General features: G+C 37.9%; 1 protein-coding gene across 14 annotated transcripts in view; it reads left to right on the top strand.

Annotated features, from left to right (window-relative positions):
• Positions 1-26,822, top strand: part of FRY (FRY microtubule binding protein) — a 244,941-nt gene that overhangs the window by 200,417 nt on the left and 17,702 nt on the right. For 11 of the 14 annotated variants that reach the window (XM_046909845.1, XM_015278600.4, XM_046909844.1 and 8 more), the window contains 13 exons: positions 332-933; positions 2,480-2,577; positions 2,670-2,840; positions 7,130-7,270; positions 8,004-8,183; positions 9,204-9,365; positions 10,110-10,184; positions 11,215-11,385; positions 13,395-13,403; positions 16,894-17,094; positions 17,621-17,782; positions 20,871-21,034; positions 22,200-22,389. In XM_046909845.1, the coding sequence (XP_046765801.1) occupies positions 332-933; positions 2,480-2,577; positions 2,670-2,840; positions 7,130-7,270; positions 8,004-8,183; positions 9,204-9,365; positions 10,110-10,184; positions 11,215-11,385; positions 13,395-13,403; positions 16,894-17,094; positions 17,621-17,782; positions 20,871-21,034; positions 22,200-22,389 (2,326 nt within the window). The remainder of the gene's footprint in view (positions 1-331; positions 934-2,479; positions 2,578-2,669; positions 2,841-7,129; positions 7,271-8,003; positions 8,184-9,203; positions 9,366-10,109; positions 10,185-11,214; positions 11,386-13,394; positions 13,404-16,893; positions 17,095-17,620; positions 17,783-20,870; positions 21,035-22,199; positions 22,390-26,822) is intronic. The other 3 variants (XM_025146835.3, XM_025146833.3, XM_003640579.6) reach the window with 1 other exon arrangement.

The raw sequence follows: 26,822 nt of genomic DNA, 5'->3' as shown, positions 1-26,822 counted from the left end.
CTAGCAGCTTTCAGTTCTACCACTGCCCCTTTTTATTGGCACTTCTCCAAGACCCTTCACAGCTCTGTGTCTCCTATTCCCATGTCATTTAGACCTATCTACACTGTGAGTTATCCTTTTATGATTTGGCATTGTGCCATGTGAACCTTACTTCTCTCATGTCTGTGGGAACTTCGGGAGTAAAAAAGGCAAGATGTAGTAGACTGTTTGCTGATTTACTTTTTCTGTTTCAGTATTTATTTACATTTTGATAAGTACATGCATCCAGTATTTACAGGATTCAAGCTGTGCATTCACACTTTACAATATATGCTCTTTGTTTTGGGTTCAGTTCATCTTCGCCAGATTTAACATCAAGCACCAAGCTGACTGCAAACCGAAAAAGCACGGGCCAACTGAACGTCAATCCTGCAGGCAGTAACACAGCCACTGCTGAACGAAGCAGACACCAGAGGAGCTTCTCTGTACCCAAAAAGTTTGGAGACGTGGACAAGTCCTCAGATCCACCTCGCAGTGCCACTCTAGACAGAATTCAGGCATGCACCCAGCAAGGCCTCTCCTCTAAAACCAGAAGTTCATCTTCTCTAAAGGACAGTCTCACTGACCCATCCCATATTAACAATCCAACCAACCTACTGGCCACTATCTTCTGGGTTGCTGTGGCTTTGATGGAATCTGATTTTGAGTTTGAGTATCTAATGGCATTGCGGTTACTGAATAAACTTCTGGCTCATTTGCCACTAGATAAAGCCGAAAACCGGGAGAAGTTAGAGAAGTTGCAAGGGCAGCTGAAGTGGGCAGACTTCTCAGGGCTTCAGCAGCTACTCCTGAAAGGATTTACCTCCCTTACTACTACTGATCTCACACTACAGCTCTTCAGTTTGCTCACACCAGTCTCTCGAATATCCATGGTGGATTCCTCTCAAGCTATAGGTAAAAACAGTATATTTTTCACTCTTTCAGTTTCTGTTGCTATTATTTTTGATGCTAGACCTCATTAGGCTACCTGCATAAAACCAAAAATGGCACTTTCTCTTCTAATATAAAGTAGTCATTGTTCGGATTCATTTTTGCCCTTTGGAAGTTTCATAGCAACACAGCATGTTTCTGAAGAGTGAATGTATTGCACAGTAAGGCTTTGGAGGAGAGCAGCCATGTATTTAACAATTCACTGTTAGGGCTTAGCAGCTTATACAGTTTCTGAGTGCTGATAAAAGTAACAATGAATAAGACAAACTTTATATAACCTATATTTTCCACTTTTTTTTCATCGAATTATTTTCAGAATATTACAGATTATATGATTAAAATTAGTGCTTTGTGGGATTTTTCTTAGCAGTGCACATATTGACAGTAAGGGTACGAGTGCAGTGAACAGCCTGTCCCTCTGTAAGCACCTGTGTGTGGTGCTCCCTGTCCCTGGAGGCTTTCAAGGAGAGGCTATATCAGGCCCTGGGCAACCTGATCTAGCTGTGCATGTCTCTATTCATTGCAGGGGAGTTGGACTAGATGACCTTTAAAGGTCCCTTCCAACTCTAAGGATTCTATAATTCTGTGATTCTATATGATCTGGTCTTCTGCTGGACATTTCACACATGTGCTGTGAAATTACCGTCGGAAGGTATCTTTTTCTCTTCCCTGAGTATAGAGGAAGCCTAGAGAAATTTTGCTCCTAACTTGGGCCCCATGTTTGATTGTATAAAATGACCACAAATTATTAGAAGGTTATTTTCATAAGTCCAGATTCTTTTCCAAAAACATTGATTGTGTCTGGTTACAATAATTTGATACTAAGCTCTCAGCTCCCGTGTGAACTGGAGCAGTTTTTCATACAGCTCTGCATTACAATCCCTGGCAGCCCTGAGCCAGCTATGAATTGGTGCAAAAGAGCTGAATCCTAGCTCCTGACTGAGCCCATGTGCTGATGACAGGGCCTGGCTCTTCATGCAGGAGCCATCTACTAGCTTTGGAACCACACATTTGAGAAGTTCCATTTGATGACCTGCATCTGAATTTTGATTCATTACTGTTACGACTTGAGCAATGTAAAAAACGGAAGCTGTGTCTAGCAGCCTGACTAAAACAGTTGTTTGTCATTGAATTTCTTCGTGTGTTTGAGCAGCAGTGATCAAAAAGCCACTGATGTTAAGACTGCTAAGTGAAAAAGATAAAAATACTCTGTAGCAAGAATAAGGAATACACTCCTGTGAGATACTTTATCCTGTAAATACCTGTTTCTGTGGTATTACTGTTTGCAGAAGTAGGTTCATGCTTTGGTGCTTAATTGATAGACTGAATTTTCAAATTAAGTCTCCTTTTTAAGACAAATGTGGTGTGGCAGTGGTGTGAACAAGATCTGTGTGAGTTTATGGGTAATGTAATACTGAAACTGTGACCTGCCCCAAAAATGCCATCTTAAAGATTGCTGTGACTCTTACCGTCAGGAATGTCCATTCTGTTCTTTATTTTCCTGTTCTAGGATTTCCACTGAATGTTTTGTGCCTTCTGCCCCATTTAATTCAGCATTTTGACAGCCCAAACCAGTTTTGTAAAGACGTAGCTGAAAGGATTGCACAGGTATGAAAGTTATTTACTCTTTTGTACATCTTCAGATCTTTAAAACGCAATTGCTTTGTTCTTAACGTGTTTTGAAATTTATATTTAATTAGGTTTGTTTGGAGGAAAAGAACCCCAAGCTATCAAATCTTGCACATGTCATGACCCTTTATAAAACACACAGCTACACAAGGGACTGCGCCACCTGGGTAAATGTGGTTTGCCGTTATCTTCACGAAGCATTCGCTGATATTACTTTGAATATGGTTACATATTTGGCTGAGGTAAGTTTTCAGAGACTTCTTGCAGTTTTAACCTTTCTCTTGCCTAACGACTCGAAGAGCTGAATTTTGAGAGATTACTGGGGGCTCTCTGTAGCTATTATTCAAAACAAAGAGTAAGAGCAGAAATAGCAGAAAGCTATGGATTTACTGTAAGAAATTAATGTTTCTTACAGCTAGGTTCTCTGTCAGAAGGTTTAAGAAAAGTCAGCAGATATCTCTGATACTGACTGTCCATATATTTTCATTGCCCGAGAGGCCAGGCTGCACACCCTCACTCAGACTTCAGGGCAAGCTTGGCTCTCCCTCAAGTTGCAATTAATCACCATGTTTGCAGATGAGAGCTCTAACGGTCGTGTCAGATCTTGACTGATGGTGAAAGCCATGACTCTTCTTTTAGAAACTAAACCACGAACCTGAGATTTTTCTGTTTTCTGACTCAGAGACTCTGAAAAGCTATTAGCTCTTCAAACATGCCAACTCTGATTCCTCCAGAATTAATTATCTTATTCATTGGCAAACTTGAGTTTCTAATAAACAAATGCTATAAATACCAAGGTCTAAGCTCTTTCTCCTTTGTTTTCTCAGCCTTAGGAAAGCATCTGCCCCTCTGTTTTACCTTCACTGTTGTATGCACAATTCCTGGTGTTGCTGTATCTCCACAAAGGCTGTTGAGTGTGATCTTCATTCCCCTTAAAACGGTCTTAGGCACTTCCCCTTTCATGTAGTTTAGCACCAGGTTACTATATGAACAGCAAGTCAAGCAGGTTTTTGACCATAATTAAGGCACATTCCTCAGGCAACACCATCATCACAGGATGACAGAGTAGTAAGCATGACTTCCTTTCTCCATATTTACATTGACTGCAGCTCTGTTGAGTCATGTCTCGGGAGTGTTTGCGTGGGCACAGGGTAGCTGCCAGTCTGGAGGAGGAGCAAGGGACAAGAAACCATCTTGTTCAGCCTGCTGTGTAGCCATGAAAAGACTTTTCCAGCATTCAGGATGTTTCTCTTCTTTTCTCATTAACTGATCCCCAGAGCAACATAAATAATGTTCTGCTGTCTCCTATAAGCCAACTGTGGGATAAGCTGTAAATATGTACAACTGAATGGGTTAAGAGCCCCACTGGGCAACCTCCAGTTGAATGTTATAGCTGCTGGTTATAAAGCCTGTGCTATAACAATCCTGGCTCAGTCCCCACTGCTTGAGCCTGTAGGGTACTGGGAAGCGTACAGAGCTTAGAAATAAAAATGTAAATCCATGCTGCAACGGTGACACCGCCACACACATGGGTTCACATTCAGAAGGGGTCTTTCTGCCACACATTATTACAACTGTGAGAACAAATGCTCTCAGCAAAAGGCAAAAGCTTCAATTACTGCCATTCAGACAAAAACTTTCATTTAATCTGTTTGATGGCAGGTAATTGCTTGTCAGCTATAAGGGTATGAGCCTTATGGCTTAAAATGAGACATTTCAATAACATCCAAACCTTGCAGTGACAAGCAGTGCTCCTTACTCAGTTCTACACCTACAGCCATGGAAAACGAGAAATTTCGTCTCGGCAAATATTTGGGGATCTCAGTTTACAGATGAGGAAAAATCACTGTTAAACAGTGCAGTAGAATTTTGAACCTCTGCTACAAAAATCAGCATGTAAGCCAATAGATAAGAGCCTACTGTGATATTTTGTTAGATTTTTGCATAGTAATGTTGAAAAGTCAGCCTTATAGCGTGAGCGTACAATCATCTTGGAAGCATATCTGAGTTAGCACGGGTCTTGTGTTAAACTAGTAATTTGTAAGACCAGGATCATTCTTAGGCTGAAATAGTCAATACAGGAGAAGGGACAGGAAGCACACAGTGATAGTAATGTGCTTATGGTAGATGTTCACTCCTCCTTGTTAGAGGACTGCCTGTGATGGAAACATGAACATTAATAAACTCTTCAAAGCCAAGGAATCACTAGAAGTTGAAGCATCTGCCTTGCAAGGGGAAGCACATCCTAGATCAGGCATTATCCCAATGGTACCTTGTCGACTGGATGTGACTTGTGAGATACCTTCTATATTCTCACCTCAGTGCACAAGGAAGACATTTCTGTGCCTGATAAATGTACCCTGAGAAGTGCTGCCAGATTTGGAGAGACAAAGGCAGCAGTCACTCAACCAGCAGCAGGCAGCCCTGGAAGCCCTTGGAGAAGGCTTTGCTTTCCACCAGCTTCATAGTTAACTGCTGCTTCAGGAAACTGAACTAACAGAGCGTGGTACCCTAGACCCAGAAAAACCCTACCGTACCCAAGAGAGGAATCTACAAGTTTTCAAAATAGTTCATAGGAACCAGAGTCAAAGACTGAGAATAGTTATGATTTCATTTTGCAAATGCAGTGGAACCACCTTGTCCTGGAATTCACTGATCTGAATGCTGTGTTATCTAAACTCCCACCTTGCTCCTGGTTTTGTTACTCATCGTAACCAAGGAATTCTTACTGTTTTAAATGAGTTTTAAAGTTGTTATTCTTTACCACACTTCAGTACTCATGAGAAATTTGCGATGCATTCAAATACACTTGGATTATCAAAAACCACATGCAATAATTACATCAAACGAAAACTGACATAGTCCACAAATGTTTATAAGGTTTAGGGAGAAAGAGCTTTTTAAGCCAAATGATTCTGTTGACAACAAACTTATACAAAACTGAATGGAAATTGGAAGCTTTCCTAGAACAGTTTTCTAGCCAGTTACAGAGGAGAAAATCTCACTATTACCCAAGAATTCATTTTCCTTTTTAAAAAGCAATTATCTGATGCAAAAGCCTCTGCTTGAGATCACAGAATTTCTTCCTCTCATCCAGATTGTTTCTTGCCATCCTTTATTTCATGCTTAAATGATGTACCAGCTGATGTGCTGGATAATATGAAACAATGTACGAGGACAGAATTGAGATCCTAACGGAACACAAGGAAAAGCCTATAACCCTGTTTTGAAAAATTGCTAAGCTCATTTATCTCTCAGTAAAGGTATCCATGGACTGTAGCTGCTTACCTTGTAGAATCTAATTTCAAATTTTCCTGCTGTCTTTCTGCAGAGGAATGGATAAAGCATGGCGAGTTCTATCTATTGTGCTATAGTAGAGTTTGCCTACTTTGTCTTGTGAGTCACTACTTACTGCTCCTTTTTACTGATGAAAGAAATCAGAAGATACTTAGCGGGATTACACAGTCTGCTTTACCTGAGCAGTTCATTTCAGCTGGCATGAAACATCACTCAGTAAAATGCCTTTCAGGTCATTCAGGGCAGTGAGGGCATCTAGTAAATTAATAGCGTCCTCTTGAGTGACAGCTGGCATTTTTGTCTTATGGAAGACTGATGACAGGAGACACCATGCAATCTTTTAAAAGTAATTTTCTAGATCTTCTAATCAGTGCTAGAAGAATATTTTGTTGGCCTGAATGTAAAGATAGTTTCTAATCTTGAAGCTCCTGGTAACCGTTAGTGCTAACGTTTAACTGCCTCTGAAATTTGTGGGGAGGGACAGTATCTGTCAGCAATGAAAGAATGTGCTACCTTCCAGGAAATGTTCAGCTCTTTCACCCACATGCAAACATAGCATGTCTGTCTGTATGGATCCTGAATTATTCGTGTATATGTTTGAGCACAGTTCTGTTTCCAAGTTTCTTTGTGGTATTCCGGTATATACATTCAGGTGTTCCAAGATTCCGGGATCTAGATCAAGCCCCTCTTTGTATTAGTGTGTACAGAAGGAGACCCCAGGGACCCCATCTCCTCCTTAGCAGAAAGTGTTTCCTTGGCAGTTACAGCTAGTGAGCAGTGGCAATGAAGTATATTTGGATAAATACATATCGGTGTCTGAATAGTAGTAGTTTTGTTTCTTTAGCGTGTTTTCTTTTTTTTCTCCTTGACTTTCAGCAAAGGCAGAAATATAAAGATACTCCCCTGTTTTTATTGGATGTACTTCCCCTATTAATGTGTAAATACTACCTGCCAGTTTACTCAACTGCAGGATCTGTTTTCTGGATAAGTTAGGGCAAGCATATATAGAAGATATGTTTCATTATCAAAACAGGCTGGCATTTGGCTCTCATCTTAAAGCTCTATTTTATTTCACACTTTTATCATCATCACTTGTAAAATGTTGGTAAAATGCTATTGCAAAATGAGTGGGGGAGGAGAGATAAACAAAAGTGGTATTCATGAAACTGGTAACTGTTCCCTTAGGGAAGAAGGTCTTAAAATTTAGTTATAATCACTTTACTTTTTTTAACAGCTGTTAGAAAAGGGTCTTCCCAGCATGCAGCAGTCCCTCTTGCAGATGATCTACAGTCTTCTCAGCTATATGGACCTGTCAGCTATTCCTGTCAAACAGTTCAACATGGAAGTGCTAAAAACTATTGAAAAATATGTACAGGTAAATTTCATATCTCCTTTACATTAAAATAGGGACTTTACAGTATTTAGTACATTGATTTTCTTTGTAAGATTTTAAGACTACATTAGCTGAGACTGTCCACTGTAATAACTAGTTAATAAGCATCCTTATGCCTAGTAGGCTGTGTGTCCCCTGATAAGATGCCCAGCTATGTGTTCTCTGTGTGGGAAGGGTTAAACTGCAGCTGTATTGCTTTGGGAAGCGGCTTGATACCAGGCAGATCCTTGCTGACCACGCTTTTTAATAATTGGTGTGAAGGAAATGTGGCATAAGCACTTCCTTCTAGAGACTTCTGCACCTAACTCTTGGTGAGTGGAAAGCGCCCCTCTCAACTAGGAAATCACAGCTATAAAGTGCCTGTTTCGAGTCAGTTTTTCTGTTAAGCTGAATCTGTAATGGCACCTATATTTATTCCTAGTAATTAAGGCATGCAGGTTGGAAGTTTAAATCCTTTGTCTGCTAAACTGGCCTTGCTTTCAGGTTTTCCAGTTTGCAGGATGGTTCCCTAACAATGGTATCTCAGGCAAGGGGCTTAGTTTCTGCTTTGAAACTGTTCTGTAAATATATCTTTAGTCACTGGTCAAGACAGAGAAAAAACAGTATTATTCCAAGTCCACATTCTTATTATGTGTCAAAAAAATGACTGTAAATTGTAAATAATTTTTAAAATATGTGAATCTTTCATTTGCTGATTAAATATATCTATTTCTAGAGCATTCACTGGAGAGAAGCCTTGAATATCCTGAAGCTGGTAGTTTCTCGTTCTGCCAGTTTAGTTCTACCGTCATATCAACACAATGATCTTTCAAAAATGGAAATACATCGAGTGTGGAACAGTGCTTCCAAGGAGCTGCCAGGGAAGACGTTAGAGTTTCATTTTGATATTTCAGAGGTACTTATTCTGCTGCTTAACACCTTGGTGAATTCTGTCATTCAGAAGTTCCTAAAACAAGTTGTAGCTCCTTACGAAAACTGGAAAGTTGTGAAATAAAGGAAACTAGCAATAGGACTACAGAGAATGGCCTTAAGTTGTACCAGGGGAGATTCAGGTTGAACGTTAGGAAAAACTTCTTCTCCGGAAGAGTGGTCAGGCACTGGAATGGCCCAGGGAGGTGGTGGAGTCACCATCCCTGAAGGTGTTCAAGAAACATTTAGATGTTGTACTGAGGGACATGGTTTAGGGGAAATATTGGTGGTAGGTGGGTTGTTGGACAGGATGATCTTGGAGGTCTTTTCCAACCTTGGTGATTCTATAATAGAAGAGATAATTTGAACTCTTTTACAGGAGTGGTTATCCTGCAGATCCTGTATACCTTTCAGTTTTGTAGAACTGAATGGTCCCATTGACCTTAATGGGCAAATCATTCAAGTTATAGTTACGTACCTGCATGATTGCTTGTGGCATTATAGATTTCCTTGTGTAGGTAATAGTGAGAATATTGTTACAAAGGGTTTCTTCTTGTTTTTTTCATGTAGAAACATGACATTTCTAGTAAATGCTGAGCATTCTGTCATGAATCCAGGAAAGTATTTCATTGTGCATTAAAATGGGGCCACGCTGCTCAGTAATCTTAATCTGGATTTGAAATAAATTTCATAAACCTTCTGTTTTTATTGTTGAGACTGCAGGTTTTGGGGTTCCTTCTTATGTTATAAAATGTTTTGACGGTTGCTTTGAATGCTAGCTGTTCTTGAATTCAAGCTCAAGCCACTAGGGATTGTAGTAGCTACTGAGAGTTCACAATGAAAAGTGTAACACATACCAAGTGACATGAAATTTGCTACACTCCTTCTTCCACCCATGCTTGTGATCTTCAGAGTAATCTTTTCCTGAAACTGAAGTGATAGGCTCCATTGTTAGTTCCTCCTGGAGCACTGCATTGCATTAATGAATAATTACTCTCTGTTTAAGACTCCAATTATTGGGAGACGGTATGATGAGCTGCAGAGTTCTTCTGGACGAGATGGTAAACCCAGGGCAATGGCTGTCACCCGAAGTACTTCTTCAACTTCATCAGGATCTAACTCCAATGTCCTTGTTCCTGTGAGCTGGAAGAGACCACAGTACTCTCAGGTAAACTCCTCTAAAATAGCCCAATATACCTTAATAGTTGCACTTGGAGCAATTGAATTAATACAAATTGGATTCCAGGTTGTCTGTGTGTGCTTCAGGAATGAGCTGAGTTACATTTTGTTTCTATATGGCATTCTTTTAACCTGTAGACCTCAATGTCAGTTGTAGCTAAAACTGATGGGTGAGTTCAGGTCTTAGTGAGGAGAGCAGATAGACAGCAAGTGCTGTTTTCTAAATGTTGTTTTCTTGGGAAATGTATAAAAAGAATTCCTTGGAACAACATTTCTAAAAGTAATGTTTGATTACGTTACGGATTTTGTCTAACTGCAAGTTAAAACTATGCGTAATAAATGTATTTAATGGATTGGGGTTTTTTTGTTGTTGTTTTTGTTTTTAACATAGCAGATTGTATAGGAATGACTCAGCCCCTAATTTTGCAGAACATAATTATGTATGTGCCTAATTGCAATCTTCTAAACTGTCCTTTTTGAAGTTATCCACAGGATCTAATGTTTTTCTATTAGGCTTACCAGGCTAATTTAAAAATAATAAGCATAAAATAATTAAGAGCTATTTTTATCTTTCCTCGTATGTACAGTTGCTCTGAGAGCAACTCTGTGAGCACTGAATGACTGAGCTGTTGGTTGGTTTCTTTAATTAATTTTTCTTTTAATGTTTGTTTCTAGCCACCAGAAGGATGAGTGGTTTGAAAAATGCTAACTTGAGGAATGTCTTGTTTTCTAGAAAAGGACGAAGGAAAAGCTGGTACATGTCCTTTCTCTTTGTGGTCAGGAAGTTGGACTGAGTAAAAACCCTTCAGTAAGTAGCCTTATGTTGACCATTTCTGTATATCTTCATGCCCAGAACTTTAAACGTGAGGAACTGTATTTCCCAGTGCTGTTGATCTGATTTGTATGATTTAATGTCATATTGCAATCATTCTGGTTTACACTGGCTCATACTGCATTTCTCAGCATATTGACCACTGAGTGAATGGACTTAAAGATGGTTTACTTACAAAGCTACATGCCTTTTTTCTGAGAGAGATGTGTTGCTGGAAGTTTTATATGTGACAGCTAAGTGTTGTAGAGAGTAATGACTTCTGGTATTACCAGTTTAGAGCCTTTATAAGGTACATAATCAAATTACAGAACTAAAGCTGAGGTGGAGTCTGATTTTTCTGATAGTACTTATAACTTTACTTTTTAAAAAATAGTGTTGTCATGTGCTAAGAAATAGGCAATAGATCATCCAAGGTAGGAAGTTCTTGAAGTAATTATTAAGTGTTTTCTACAGAAAAAGGAACATTTCTAAACCCTCTTTCGAATATAGTTTATATATCCCTTGTATTCTGATGAACCGATCTTTCATTTCTACAAGACGGGCATTTTCACAACTAAACAGCATACATAATTATTTTTAGTAGGAAAGGAAAAATTATCGCTTGTTGTATTTCTAATTTTGACAGATTTTGAACATCACTTTTAACTAGGGTTTGTTTGGTTTATTTAAGTTATTATCTCAGCCCCTTGACAGTACTTGCTTTGCAAAGTTCTCTGAGTATTGTTCCTGTAAATGTACACAAACATTCAGGCGACATCAATCTGCAGCCATTAGGAGGTAGCTGTAATATTCTTGGACGTGTTCCTGCAGTATGAAGTTATTTCTTTGTACAAGTTTAATCTGAAGGCACCTGTCCAACATAAATAATAAAGAGTGTTCTAAAAATACTCAGTGAAGGAATTAGGTGTGTACTGGAAATACAGCCTTCTGAATAACCAATTACAGCTTTTAGGAAGAAACAACCAGAGGGAACAGTTTGTAACAAGAGAAATCCTTTGAATTGTAGGTGATTTTTTCTTCCTGTGGTGATTTGGATCTGATTGAGCACCAGACGAGTTTGGTGTCCTCAGAAGACGGAGCGAGAGAGCAGGAGAATATGGATGATTCAAACAGTGAACAACAATTCAGAGTCTTTAGGGACTTTGATTTCCTAGATGTTGAGCTGGAAGATGGGGAGGTACAGTATATTTTATCTGAAACATCTTTTTTATTAAAATACTTTATATTCTTCGTACTAAAGAACTGTAGTCTTCTTGTAATATAAAGCTTCAGCTGAATAACTAGAAACTTTATTTTGTGTTGAGATTATTTATAATGTTGACTTAGTGTTTACTTCAGTAGCATAACAGTAACAGGCTACCACACCCTTCCTTTCTGCGCCGACTTTAGGAAACACTGCAGAACTGTTACTGGAAGATAAAGCCTCTGTTCTAATACCTTTTAAGTGAGCTCACTTTTAAGTCAGTTTATTTTAAACACGATTTTAATGGTCTAAATTGTTAACAGGTTATATTTTCAGATTTAAAAAAGCATAAAATTGTTCCAAATCTGTTAGTTCATGAATAACCCTTCATGAATTCAGGTCTTCAGCCTCTTGGTACTCCTACAACTGCTGATGAAATCACTAATACTTAGGGAGATGTACCTTTCATTCTGCTGACACTGTCAGTGATTTCATCATTTCATACAGAAGCAAAACAGAACCCTGGGGGCCCAGATCAAGTCTTCACAGGTCAGACCGTCTGTAGTTGAAACTGGTGAAGGGAAGCAGTTGAAGAGTTGAAGAAGTGCCAGAATTTGGGGTGCTGCACCCTTTAACTTTGCTTATATAAAATTTGAAGTATATATTTGTATCTGGATGCCAAACAACTCTAACAGTTTTGTTGTTATTTAAATGTTCAGGAATTGATAGCTCTTTTGAAGAGTGCAAGTGTTCATCAAACCTAACTGTTTAACCAATTGTTTTATCATAATCTGGACATGAATTTTAATATGGGTTTTCTCAGGCATCACTCTTAGCCTTGAGAAAAACATGTACAGGAAGAAATAATCAGTTTTTTTTCACTAGTGGAATTATTTAAGATAAACTGACCCCTCAACTGTGAACTCACATCTGAATTTAACTTATGTTCCAGGGAAAGAAAGGATGAAGGAGTGGAGGGAGATGTCACAAAGTCCTTATTTATGGTCAGGAATCTCCATATGAAAGTGTAGTACTTTAGTTTAGTTGCCCGTTGCTTTGCTCAAAAAAAAAATTAAATTAAGAACCAAGTGACATCATTAGTCGAAAATAGATTAACCAAGTATTATGGAAGAGCTTTGTTTTCCAAACAGTGATAAAAAACAGCTTGCTTTGTCAATGTGGACCAGCTGCAATTGTTTCTATGTTTTAAACGCTTTCAAGATATGACAAGAGATTGGATCTAATCATCATACAATAATTGTTTGTCCAATGGGTGATATGTAGAAATTTCTTCATTCTCTTGAGTTAAAAGCATATAGAGATTATGTATAATTACACAGAATAATTCTTGTCCAACAGTGAACCTTCATACTGCAAAAGATTCAATCTGTATATGTGGCTGACGTCAAGTCTGAGGCCTAAATATATTAATTGTCTTAAGTTGGTTGTGAAAAAGATACTAAACTCTTCTAGCTTTATGTGAAATAGAACTAAAAATGTGGTCCTTTACATAAGGCAGTTTGGAAATTGCCATGGATCTGAAACCTTGTATTCCAAAGTCTAGATTCCAACCTGATTTACTAGAGTTTTACTGAAATATATACCTCAGCCAAATTCAAACCTAGTAGAATCTCTGTCTCTAATGGCTGAAGGGAAACCAGGTCTGAATGTAATATATTAATAAACATGAATAAAAAAGTGTTAGAAAACTAGCAAAAGCACAACAAACAGTTTGCGATTTAAATGGGTCAGTGATGCTTTTATCCCCCCCTGGTCATCAAATGCACTTTTTTGAAACTTAATAAAGATGTGAAAACAGTTAATGAATATTTTCAAACTTAAAAGATAGGGCTGAAGAGTTGACATTTTTTCTTTGTTTGTTTGTTTTTTTAAATGGCATTAGTTAAAACTGTAGGCAAATGTTTGTCTATGATGTCTTTAATACAGCAATTTTACATAGATTCTTTCTATTTGTTTTTCTATCTGTTATATCTGCTACCCAGGAACTTCAGGTAAGAGTGCTACTTGAACTCAGATGCTCTGGTATATGTTATGCCTTCTTGCAAATTTGTATTATAAAATAATCTCATGGTTTTGTTGTTGCCCTCCCCCTCTTCAGTGTGTGTATGGGTGGGTGGGCAGATGTGTGCCCGCCCTTCTGACAGGTGCTTCGTTTTTGTCTTGTGTTAGAATTACTTTTTATTTCCTTTCACAAAGTTAGTTTTAAATTACATTCTGCTTCACTTTAAGTTTGTTTTTAACATTTTCGATGTCCTTGACAAATTTTAAACTTTCTGAATTCTAGTATCAGCATTTTTAGTGTCTTTGTGCATAAGTGTTATGTGCAAACAAAAGAATTCCCAGCCTTCAGTTGTAGTATGTTGGCTCCTGAAAGCTGATACTTGAGACCTTTTCAGAAAGTGTAGATTATTGTCAATGAGAATACATGAGTTAGTTCATACAACTTAATTTAATTCAGCTGCATACTCCTACCACCTTTTCTGGAATCTGTGAAGAAAACTGAAAAGATGCATCAGTGTTTGTATGTTTGGGAACTGCACTGCAGTTTCATTTTTAGAGGGGGCTGCAATGACATGAATTTGAATGAATTATAGAAGGGATTGGGCAAAAAATTAACAGCAGTATTTTGCATATATGTTTCTTGAATATCTTGAATATCAGATATATGATATCTTGAATATCAGTTAGGATATTCAAAAACAACCCCCAGGAATATCTTTGTCTCAAAATACCTGTGCCTTAGAAGATACAGGGATATGGAAGTACTGCCATACTCTCCAGTTCCACAGTACTTTTGCCTACATCCTACAATATTTGTGTGAGTCCATTAACTCTGCATACAATGCCAGTATGTACAGTAAAAACTTAGGAAATAAGTTTTCTATGATTCTTCCTGGCTTTACGAAGGAGGTAACACTACTCTCCTCTACCCTGGGCTGTGTCCCTTTTCAGTGTCCTTTCTGTGCCTCCCCTTCCCCTGGCTTGTGGTAATGCTTAAAGTGGCCACCACGGCCAGTCTGCTCCTTTACTGGACAGCAGTGATTGCCGAACTGTGCTATGTAATAGCTGCTCACTGCCAGTGAAACACATCTATAAGTGACTCTTTTCCTGGTGGCTCTGTCAGATAGGAGGTGTCATTGCTCAAGCTGTAGATTAAAATGAGCATCCTCTCAAATACATCTTCCCTCCTGCTTGTTTGCTGTGAAATAAGCACTGCTTCAGACCACAAAGCCTAGTCCCATCTCAGTACACGCGCTGACTTCTTGTATAAATTCAGTATATTTCGAGGTGTCCCTGTAGCAAGATTATGCTAACCCAAAAACTATGGGTTATTTCATCTTTTATCCTTTTCTTTCCCTTTTAATTTACTCCCCACTTCTAAAAGCATGCCCTAGAAATGTCTCTTTTCATTTCTCTTCTTTGTGCTGGCTTCCTTTTTAAACACATTGCAGAAGAAAAACAGAACAGGAAATAGGCCCATAGACGTGGGCTGGAAAGTTCATTGATGGATGTCCACAACATTGTGAGGATCCGGTTGTAATAATGGTCATCTTTGCTTGCTCATGGATTTTGCTTTGTTACTTGTCAGTTCAGTAACTCGTGTTTCTGTGCAGAATGTCCCATTGCTGCATGTGTCCTCCAGCCTTTATGGGGGAGGATGGGTTGCCAAAGAGTTTGTTAAAATAAGTACTTGGGAACTGCACAGCAATTTCTATGAGTTAGAGATCGAATTTTTTACATCTTGGTTTTTGTTCCCTTCCTGCATAAAATTGCTGTGTCTCAGGATAAAAGCACAGGGCTCTTCTAATACATGTCTCAGGCTTCATAACAAATTATTTGTCATTTGCTCTTCAACGTAGTGCATTCTTTAGTACTACATGCTCTTGTACATTGCAGTTTTTTGCATTTCTGGATTGTTTTTTATTTTTTTCCCAAAAATGTATTTCTCTTTTTTCCTAATACTTGTTCATGGAAAGCGAGCAGAGTGTCACAGAACTGAGCTTTTCCTATTTCCAGTCATTTTCCAAAGCTCCTTGCATTAAAGGGCAATGATGCAAAGTAAGATGTATTTGTGCGGTCTGTCAGTTGGTTGTTAAGGAAGTAAGGAGGCCGTAGAATTAACTGCACGTTACGCAGTTCGGGGCACCCATTTCAGGAAACGTCTGAGCCCTGAATATGTATTGCTCAAGTGTTTAAAATCAGAAATCTGCTGAAGTACCTCACTGAACTCAGACCGTATTTCTTCTATGGTTGTACATACAGTTTCAATCTTCACAAGCATAGCATGTAGTCCTTCTATAATCAGTGATTTGCTAATGCTTATGATTTTTAGGCAGAAATATATTTTTTTGAAATTCAGCAGTTTCATATTTAAAAGATCAGTGCCAACTTGAATTTTCAGCAGTCGGTACGTTTGTTTAAGAGTGTTGGTACTTAAAGAATCCTGTTTTAAGAAGTCAGCCCTCAGCTTTAAGAAATGTTTCCTTTCTTTATAAATTCCCTTCCTGTGTTGATGTCACGCTGAGGGTTTTCACCTAGAGAAACCCAAACCTGTTGCTGGATACTTCTTGTGTAGACCTTCCATTGTTTGCACAGCTCACCTGGACTGTGGCAGGAGCAACTGCAGATGCTCCCACGTTGCTGGACAGGAACATGCCCAGACTTGACATTGTCATGGTTTGGTCTGGTTTCTGTGAAATACATGAAGCAAATGGAAAAATAGTAGCAAACTATTTGTCGTTTTTATACATAGAAGAAATTAAGTGACCTTTGCACCAGTTGACCAACCTACTAAGTGGTTATGCAATTTGATCAATGCACTCGGTTTATATAAATGTATGGGGGATTGAAATATTACCAAGAATGCAGTGTAGTTTCAAGTAGTTCAAATAAGTTCCAGTGAAATAAGCCATATGAGCCTAGAATCAAAGTTTAAAATGTTTGCTGCTTTTGCTGTTATATTTTGCGTGCCATAGGAGGAATAAGGAGAATTCAAATCTACCTTAACTCATCACTGTGGTTATGTATGTACAGAAGGATGAAGAATCTTTAGCATATGTTTCACAACTGAAACATTGCTATGACCTGTGCTCCTAATACTTAAACATCATTGGAAAAATCCCTTAAAATTGCTTCAGAACTTTTCTTTTGCCTGTCATTGCTCTACTGGTATTGAGGTGTGTGTATATGTGGACTTACAAATCAAATTCTTAGTTCGGCAAATGCATGAAAAACATCTAATACTGAAAAGAATGACTCTTCATTTAACTGCCATTTCCATGCTTCTGCTCTTACCTGCAGGTGAAGCACTGGAAAATTTTAAATGCTCCTGTTACATTACGGCTTAACAAAATAATGTTTATATCAGATGTGTATTATATTTTTACATTAAAAAAATTATCGACCTAACTTTGAGCTAATTATTTCTTTTTTGGGGGATGAGTTTCAAATGAAGGAAGCTGACCCTACATCCAATTTCAGGGAGAGAGCATGGACAACTTCAACTGGGGAGTACGGAGACGGTCTCTGGACAGCCTGGACAAGTGTGACATGCAGCTGCTGGAGGAGAGCCAGCTTTCTGGGAGCACGCCCAGCCTGAACAAAATGAACCATGAGGACTCCGAGGAGTCATCAGAAGAGGAGGACCTGACCACCAGCCAGATCTTGGAGAACTCAGACCTAGTAAGTTGCTAACTTGAAATTTAACAGTAGATTGGGTTGTGTTTGTAAATATGCTAGGCTTTTAGTTTCCTCTCATTTCGGTGCAGTCTTAATCATCTGGCAGTGGGGGATGGCACTCACTGCTTGCTTCTCCCGTATTTGCATATGTATAAAAGACTTAATGTAAAGTTCAAAACATAGGAAGCATCATATCTGATTAGATACCCTTTTTTCCACAAATTAATATATGTCAATTTTTCATTAATGGCCAGTAGTAAACCTTTCTGGTGTATTTAATACCTAAAGAAATAGGAGAAGACTCCAGTTTTGTAAATCGTGTCCAGTTTTCATTGTTCACTTCTAGGATGTTTGCATACACTTTTTCCAATATACATATTGAAAAGATTGTAATATGTCTGCATGTACAATCTGAAAGAGCGTCCATCACTGCCATTTAATATAATGTCTACTTTGCATGTTCATAAAAGGTAAGTGATAGGGTAGCTGTGTACTCAGTTCTTTTGTCCTTTTGTTGTCTTTTGAACAGATCATAAATCTTTCCCCATCAGAGGATACAAACCACATTGACTCACTTTCTACATCATGTGACACAACCTCAGCAGACCCTCATCATTTTAATATAGGAGCATCTAGCTTTGACGTGTCTTTGCCTGATATGAATAATCTCCAAGTGCCTGAAGGATCCAAGGTTAATCAATTTTTACTTTCTTTTCCAACTACAATGGATTTCATGTATCACTTTTTCAAGCTTATAATTTCATGAAGTTTGATCTGTGAAAGCAAGTGCATTCTAACTTTCTGTATACAATGGCATAATATAGTACATATATATGCTTGGGCACATTCGTAACCTTTCTGTTCTGTTTACAGCTCCTTTATTAAGATTATGCTTATTGTTTCTTGGGGATATTGCACAATATATACACCAAGATACTACCAACTCATTAGAAGATGAATTCATAAAGTGTTTACAAGTCACAGCCCTAAGGGAATGCTCTTTTATTCTTCATGCCGATTTAAGAGCCAGCTCATGGGGTGGGTGTGTGCTTGTATTCAGTGGGATTTTTTTGTATGTGGGAACCTATTGTACAGTTGTGTGCACTGGATTCAGTTCTTGCCTTTTGGCAGACACTCAGAAATCTTAAATTCATGACCACAATATTAAGCCATCTTGGAGGGAGGGAGGCAGCAGGATTTGCAAGGATAAAAGAGCCATGTTCAGCACAGTTTATTTCAGACACTTGTATCAGAAGACAAACATAATGTAAGGTTGGTAAATGATAATCAATGTGGGTGCAGTTTCTTTCATTTTCTATTTGATAATATTTCTGTTTATGGGAGCTCAGGTGAACACTGTCTTTCCAGAAATATAATCTGGAGGGGTTTTATTGTGGCTTTATAACAGTTCCACCTTACCACTAAAGCTTTCTCTTTGGTGTTTGAGTTGGAATGTCTTTTGTATGAAGGCAATGTAAGAGAGTGCAGCAGAGGAGCAAGATAATTGACTTGTGTAATCATCCGATTCATTCCTGTTCTTCTTTGATCTCTTTTAAATGCAGCCATACAAATAATTGATATACTACTGCTAATACTGCATATAACAGAAGTTATGGAAACTAGACTTCTAGACAAAAAGACGTGGGTTGTAATTGTGCTGAGTATTGAACAAATTCTCTGTGCTAGAAACTTCCCTAGGAGGAAGAAAGGACTGGAGGAGAAAAATACAGTTAAGAATCAAGGAGGTACTTCTTAAGATAATGGTTGTGAAACAGATAAACTGATTATCATTTGTCAAAACAACTGCTGGTAGACAGGTTATCATGTAACAACTACGAGCAGCAGAAGTTTCAGTTCCCGAAGCTGCAGTCCGGATGGGTATGTTTGCAGGTGGTGACTGTGACTAACCTTGTGCATCCTGATGTCGTAGTTATTGATTAAATACCCTAATAGCCATGCACCGGTGTTCAGCAAAAAGTGAAAAGCTTTGGAAAAGGTAAATAAGTAAAGGAGAAGTTGCAGAAGAGTTTCTTGCAAGGTTGACAAGCAAATTCAACTCGTCCTGAGACAGGGTGGGGGTGTTGAAGTGTACATATCCAAAGATGATAAGGATTTACCAATGTTATGAGGATGTATGAACTGATAAACTTTACACAGTGCACCTTCTGTTTTTTACCTTAAAGATACTTCTGTATTTTTACTCAGAAAAACTACTTTGGTGTTTATTTTAAGGAAGAAGTGATCCAATTTTTAGTTAGAAAATTGAAATCGCATCCAAGTAATTTTTGCTTAATTTGATAACATAAAACAGAACCCCTTAATGCTTCTCTTTTTGTCTGAGCTTTTATTTTCAGCATGCTGATGGTACATCAGCAATGCAGAGGAAAATGCTTGTTACTTCTATAGAGCTTTACACAAAGGTTTCATTGTTGCATCATAATCAAATACAAAAATATCGCTTCTGCTTTTAAATACATGCAGTGAATGAGAACAACAGGCAGAATAAGTAAACCTTCTGACATGGTTATTTTCAAATTCCAGGAGCTATCATTAATGAGAAGAAATTAATTAAGCTTATTTTCTACTAAAGATAGTGACTACAATAATTCAAGATACTATTTGTAAGAGATCAAAGTCAGTGGTAAATAATGCTGTGAGCATACACAGATTCAAATGATGCATATTTTTCAAGTTATTGGAACACATCTATTTCTAGAAGTGTATTCCAATCCTACGTGTGAATTCCATTCCTACGTGAATCTTTGGAGCCAACTTTTTTTCTTTTTGAGCGTTGTATTGGACTTCGGTGGGTGTGAAATGTTTGCTTCCTCTTCCTTCCTCCCTTATTCTATCCCATCAAAACATGTTTGAAAGTGGTTAATGCTAAGTCCTTCTTGACAAAGCATACAGTTTGTGCTGCAGTTCATTTTATCTGTCTTGGACTCAGGAATATTACTCTTTTTTGCTCCCAACACACGCGTACATTCATATACGCATCTATGTAGGAGAATGTGCCTTTGTGAGGCATCTCAAACAGAAAAGATAAAGGGTTTATGAGCTTATTGTTGGAGTCATCTGAACCACCACTGCTTTGCAGAGGGGTTATGGATGATGCAGACAAATGGCAAAAGATTCAAACTCAAACATAATTTGTTCAGACTAAAAACGTAACAGAAATTGAAAAGCTTACAAAAAGAAATCAAGACGTGATTAGATGTGTCCGTTAGCTTTAGGTACTAATGGACAAAAAAAAAAGGAAGTGATAGAAACATAATCCTTTTATTGGCCTGTAAATGCTTTGGCTTCCTCTTCTATGGCAGTTACTGAGTAAATATGACGTGCTAAGAATAATTATGAATTCTAAACATGCATACAGTGTTCCAGACAGTGATTGTTTTAAGTATATCTTGAGAGTCTTTAATACTCTCTTGGACACCATGAAGTAAGAATTAACGAGGACAGCCTGACAGGAACAGGAACCCTGTTGTTTTTCCTGAAAATAATGCATCCCTGCTATGTTGCCAAATTGAAATCTGAAATTCCTTGCAATTCAGTTGAAGAAATGCCTTTAAAAATAATATTGTTCCAAGCCAGCACGTTAAGCAGATACAGTCTTATTACTGAAGTGTAACTTGATTCGTGTATTTTATTTTATAGAGCTTTACATCTGGGCAATGTAACACGCTATTGTTTTATTTTTCATTAAGTACTTCCTAGGTTTTAGTGGTATTAACTTCTTAATTTGCTGTTTTCTAAGACATCATCGTTCACTTCCCTAGGTTGAAGCCATACATGCAGAGCAAGACACAGCAGTCCATGAGGATGAGCTTTCAGCATCTACAAATGAACTCCCAGGAGCATTTGAATGCAGTGATAGCCTCAGTCTGGATATGACAGAGACTGAAGAGAAAGTTGACAGGCTGGAACAATTTGCTCTTGCCAGGTACTTGTAAATGCTGCTATTTCTAAGAGGATTTTCTAAAAATCCTCTTACACTGTAAAACCAAGTGGTATCAAGATATTAATTAATTTCATCATTTGGGTTCTGGAAAGGTAAACTTAAAATTATCAATATAATTATCACACAACTACAAAAAGAACAACATTTTCCTTGTAGGAAAAACAAGATACAAACTGTGCATACATCTATGCAGTTAGTCATTTTATACATTATATATTTCATTAAAAGAGAAAAATACTTTTTAAAGTTTTTCGGTAACAGAAATACTGCTTAGTTAATTGTTCAACAGTTCATTCATGCATTCACCATTTTGATTGCTTATGGATGATAAGGAGATCACAATATTGTCAACAATCCTATGGATGTACTCTTGAAGCCTCCAGATGATGTTGGATGGACCCTAGCAAATGCTGCACGAAGGCATCAAGATTTTTCCATGCTGTGTGCAGCTCCTTCAGACTTTGAATGCTGAGCTAGACTGCAGTCAGCACCTATTTACGAAGAGTAAAGCAGTAGGGAGGCATAAAGAGGCCTTCTGTCTCTGTACCACGTGTTTCAGAATCAGCTCCTGTTCTTGGGAGCTGCAGGAGAGTTTCTCCACCACAAAGGCTAATACACAGGAGCAAGTAGCTTAGTACCCTTTTAAAATAAGAGTCAACCTGTTTAATTCACCATGGAGTACAAGAACGATGCTCTGTGTTAAGAATGCCTTATGTTTGTGGGGAAGTTAAACCAAACATGTCAGAAGGTATACTGTTTGTACACACAAAGATAATTTGTTTCCAAGCTTTTGCTGTACAATAATATAAGCAAGTTTTCCCAGAATAAGTGTTTTCCTCATAAGTTCTACCCTCCTGTGAAATTTCAGCCTTCCTTTTCCAAACCACTGTATGATAAAACAGTGCAGGTACCTCAAGGCAAGGTAATATAATTTTGAATGGCCTGAAGGTAGGGAATCCGATTTGGAGATTTTGCCTCATTGTGGCCGAAGTCTTGCCAATCTTCAGTAATTTGGAAGATGATGAGTACTTTTAGAAAGATGCTGTAATTGCTCATGGGATTTAACCTCTCTCTCTTACAGTGTTTTTTATCTGCCACCTCCTTGCGCTTCTGCTTTCATCACAGTTTATTTTCTTTTCTCCTTTAGTTTTGGAGATGTTGATCGAAATGCCTCCCCTCCTCCCTCACCATTTTTTTCTGCCATCCTTGCTGCATTTCAGCCAGCAGCATGTGATGATGCAGAAGAAGCCTGGCGTAGTCACATCAACCAGCTCATGTGCGATTCTGATGGCTCCTGTGCAGTTTATACATTTCATGTGTTCTCTTCCCTGTTTAAGGTGAGAAAATAAGAGACAAATTAAAAATGTGTAGATTGTGCATGGCTACTGGGACAGCTTTTGACAGCAGTGGTAATGAACTAACAGGGATAGTTTTTCAAGTTTTTCAAGTGCAATTATTACACCAGATTTTCACATAGAACTGTCTTCTAGGACTAGTATTGTCACAAAAATAATGCAAATATAAAAATCTCATACTTGAAGGTTTGAAAATAACACAAAAAAATGTGAATCTACTTTAAAGGGTATTTTCTTCCATGCTTTACAAATTGCTCGAAATAGCCTTTGCACCTCAAAGGACTGTTAATCTTCGATCTTACACTGTTGAAATGTGACAATGCCCATTGTAAATGTCAACGATATTAAATATTCTGTAGCTAATCACTCACATAGAAATATCTAGCTGCCACTGTGTAATATGAACTCCAGAAAATGTGTCTAAAAACTATAAATAGATCTCCATTCTAACACTGTGTATGTACAAAGGAAAGCATCATGCAAAAAGATAAGAAAAAAGGGGTAAAATATACGAGCTGTTCTAAGGAACCACTATCTAGTTTGCATATAATTAGTTCTTAAGCTTTTTTTTAATGGTTTCTCCTGCTTTATATGAGGCAGCTGCAGGATATATCACATGTGCAGCAGTGCACACAACAACCAGGTAAATTTATGCAGAATTAAATTACATATGGTCTCAGAGTTTGCTACTGTGTTTAGCAATTGTTCTAGCAATGGGTACTCTGCTAATAAATATACCATCTTGAGATCTTTTAATGTATTGAAACTGTCCTTATGAAGAAGAAGCATCAAAAATTAGGACTCTCTTCTCCATCCTGTTTCCTCTGGAGTTAATTTTATGCCTCTTAGCTGTATGCTGTGTCTTCCTTTAAAGATTATGCCACTGTAAATAGAGGTACCTAAAGATAAGCATTCATTTAAGCACTAATAAATGACTATTTGAAAAAAATCTCAGTGCTGACTTAAGTGCACGATGGGTCTGCTTTGAAAATTAGTACTGTGGTTCTTCATGATGTGTATATCAGCTTTTTACCTTTTCATCAGACTTAGAGGTTGGCAGCCCTATTCACGTGTTTTGAGAGCTGTCCTTTTTGTCCTCCTTGAATAGGCGAAAAGGAACTGCTGTTGTACACTGCTGAAAATCAAAACAGTATATAATAGCGTGTAATGCAAAACCTAAACATTGCTTGTGAAGTTCCTGTTTAACTCCAAAACCTGACACACAGTGCATTACTTGTTCTGATTCTCCTCTTTTCAAAAGATAACCTACTGATTTTCTTCAGCTGATACTGGATAAGAAAGGTCTAATACTGCTCTTAAAAGATTTATCAATAACAGTAGAAAATGGATAATAGCATATAAAAAAAATTAAGGTGTTGAGATATCAAGAAACCAAGATTTTCTAAATGGGGTAACAGATATTTTTACTTTACAAAAATAGCTGTTATTTTCCCAGATTTTTTTTCATAAGATCTCAACTTTTCAGGAATGACATCGTGTTGGTGCCATTAAACTGTGCTACTCATCCGCTATCTTAAAAGATTTTTGACCATCACCAACAGGAAGTTTCAGAAATAGGCCCAGTGTGTGCAAGTCTTGCAATGCAGAGTACTGCCAAAACATTTAACTGTGGAACAAAATCCTTGTTTGGAGCGGCCTGTCAACTAAATACTTGGTGAAGCAAAAGAAGTGTGTTTTCCAGGGTACCTACAATTTGGTCTTCATCAAGTTGATGGTAACTTGGATGTTTGCCCACAACACACTAAACTTGTTTAAAATTCCTGAAATTATTGAAGTACTTTTTCTGTAAACTGGTCGTATCTCAGAGATCTCCGGATAATCCCTTCAGGTCTCTGCTGTAAGCTGCCTCTTTGATTTCTGTCAAATCAAATGTCTTTCGGAAAACCGTGCTGTTCCAAGACAAGCAGATCTTGGAACAAGCAAGTGAGCCAGCAAGTAGTTTGCACAGTTGAGCCTTTTTGTTACTAAAAATCCACTTCCCAGAAGAAAAAATATCAGATTGAGGAAAAATTTCTGAGAATGTTTTCTTATTACTCACATTCACATGAAACACAGCGACAAAATGCAAGCATATACCTATGATGACAGCATGATGAAGTTGTCATTATTGCTCCTGATAGTCTTATTTATTAAAATATATGTACTTCATTCAGGCCCTGCTCAAAAGATTTCAGTCACTGTAATCTGTACCCAAAGGGACGTAGCTGAGATAACTTGTTATAGAACTGACAGTCCATGTAATTGAAAATAAACATAATTAGTGAAGTAGTATACATAGACACCAATGTATAGTTTCTAAATGTTTTCATTACCAGTTTTAATACTTCACAACAGTGGTTAAGTCTGTGACATTCTTAGCTATAGATTGATTGTTGCTTTCGTGAATATATGAAAGGAATGCAGTAAAGGAATAAGTTGTTTGGCTGCTTAACACTATCAGCTGTTGATGAAGCCATGACTGAAATGTTTTGAGGACGTTATGTTTGTGAAATAAAGTCAGATTGTTTAAAGGTATTCATAGAGTGCTGGAAGAAAACTGAGGAGTTTGTGGTCTTTATCTTGCCAGGGGCTACGACTTTCACCTTGGTCAAATGTTTTTTTTTTAACTTTTTTTTGTGTAAGCTGTTCTTAACTTGTATGCTAAGATGAAGCCTCACAATATTTTTAGGCAGTGTTGTTCATTATTCTTCCTGTTCCTTGAAAACTCCTCTTCCTCCGTTTTATGTCTGTGATTTCTTGCTCTACCCACTGTGATACGTTCTTTTTTGTGTAGTTGCTGCTTATATTTGAAGACCATTGTCATGACTTCAACTATCCCAATCTTGTCTTATTTACCTCAGTTCTTAACTTCAACCATCACCACAAGTCATATTTTCTAAACTTCTATAAGTTGCTATGGGCTTTCTTCTGTATATTCTGTATATTCTAGTATATTATAGTCTGTATATTCCTTGAAAAGCAAGAGCAGGTTCTTTACTTTGGCCTAAGTTCTTACCAGCACTAACTAGATTTGGATTAGATGCTCTGTAGGAGCTATTCCTGTGTGAAATCTTGTATCTCTCTGATAACTTCTTTACTGTAGGATACAGTTAATTCATTTTTCACTTGTAATCCCATCTAATATGCAGATCTTTTCCTACAGAGTGTTGCCCTCCTGCCTACTCTTCATCCTGAATGTGCACTGTGGTTGTTTCAATGTACAAGCTTGTCCTTGGTTTCCCTGCACCATTTTGCCAGCCTGCCAAGACCAGTGTGAATTATAACCCTAGCTCCCAAATTGCTTGCAGACTTTGCAGTTCAACCATCTGCATTTAATAAGAGTGTTGCACGTTCCATTATTCAGTGTTTTCATTAATGATTTGGGTAGTGCTAGTGAATGGGAACTGCTGAATCACGGCCTGAACCTCTGATTGACCACCTGAGGCGACCGCTGAGTCAGCTGCAGGGGCACAGGTGAACGCAATTTCACCTGAGTGACCGGAAGGGGTGGAGCCTGGCTGCACCCCTCCTAGACCCCACTTAAGGGCTGACTCCCAAGGAGGAAGGATCCAGCTGGAGGTCCTTCCTCTTGGAGTTCTTCTATGAGCCCTGGACATGGGTAAGTTCTTTATTTTGTTTCTCCTTTGTGACACAATATTCTCTCTGGTCCAATACCTGTATACCTGTTTGCCATACGGCTTGAGACAGATCCCAGTGGAATCCTACTCAATTTATCTTATGAATTGGACAGTGAACTGTTGATAATTAACTTCTGAATATGGTTTTACATACCTGGTTACCTATAGACCCATTTTTTTTTTTTTTTACCTAAGACAGCAAATATGTTAGTATAGAATGTATTAATTGTTTCTCCTCATAGTATGTTTAAGCCCTTTGTGGAAGCTAACTTGTTTGATATGATTTGTTCTGAACAAACTTGTACAGCCTGTTATTCATCTCATATGTTTCTACATTTCCCAGAACTTGATGATTAACTCCTTTGCTCTTGTTTTTTTGAGATAAACACTTCCCTCATGTTTCTTATAACATCCCATATTCTGTGAGTTCTGAAAGATAATTGTTATGGCTTCTAGATTGCTTTATCCAGTATTATTATCATTGCATGAATTTCCCATTTCCCTAATCTGCAATGATATAAAAATATCTGTTCTTGTATTAATTTTTTTCTGATGTATCATTGATGCTCTGTTCTATCTATATGCAAGTATTCTTTCTGGTAGTAGTAAGGCAAAATAGGGCATTAAACTCATCAGTCTTTTCAGTAACTTTTGTTAGAAGCTATTCTTCTCCATTGTTACTCCTTGATCTTTCTCTTAATTATCTGTAAAATTCTTTCTTGACGTTCTTTCTTCTTTCTCTTGCAAGTTTATTTGGCATCTCCCTCTCTGATTATG

Source organism: Gallus gallus, chromosome 1 (genome assembly GCF_016699485.2).
Source record: "Gallus gallus isolate bGalGal1 chromosome 1, bGalGal1.mat.broiler.GRCg7b, whole genome shotgun sequence".
Taxonomy (NCBI): Eukaryota; Metazoa; Chordata; class Aves; order Galliformes; family Phasianidae; genus Gallus; species Gallus gallus.
The sequence above is the reverse complement of the archived record's forward strand: the minus strand, read 5'-3'. Positions and strand labels throughout refer to the sequence as shown.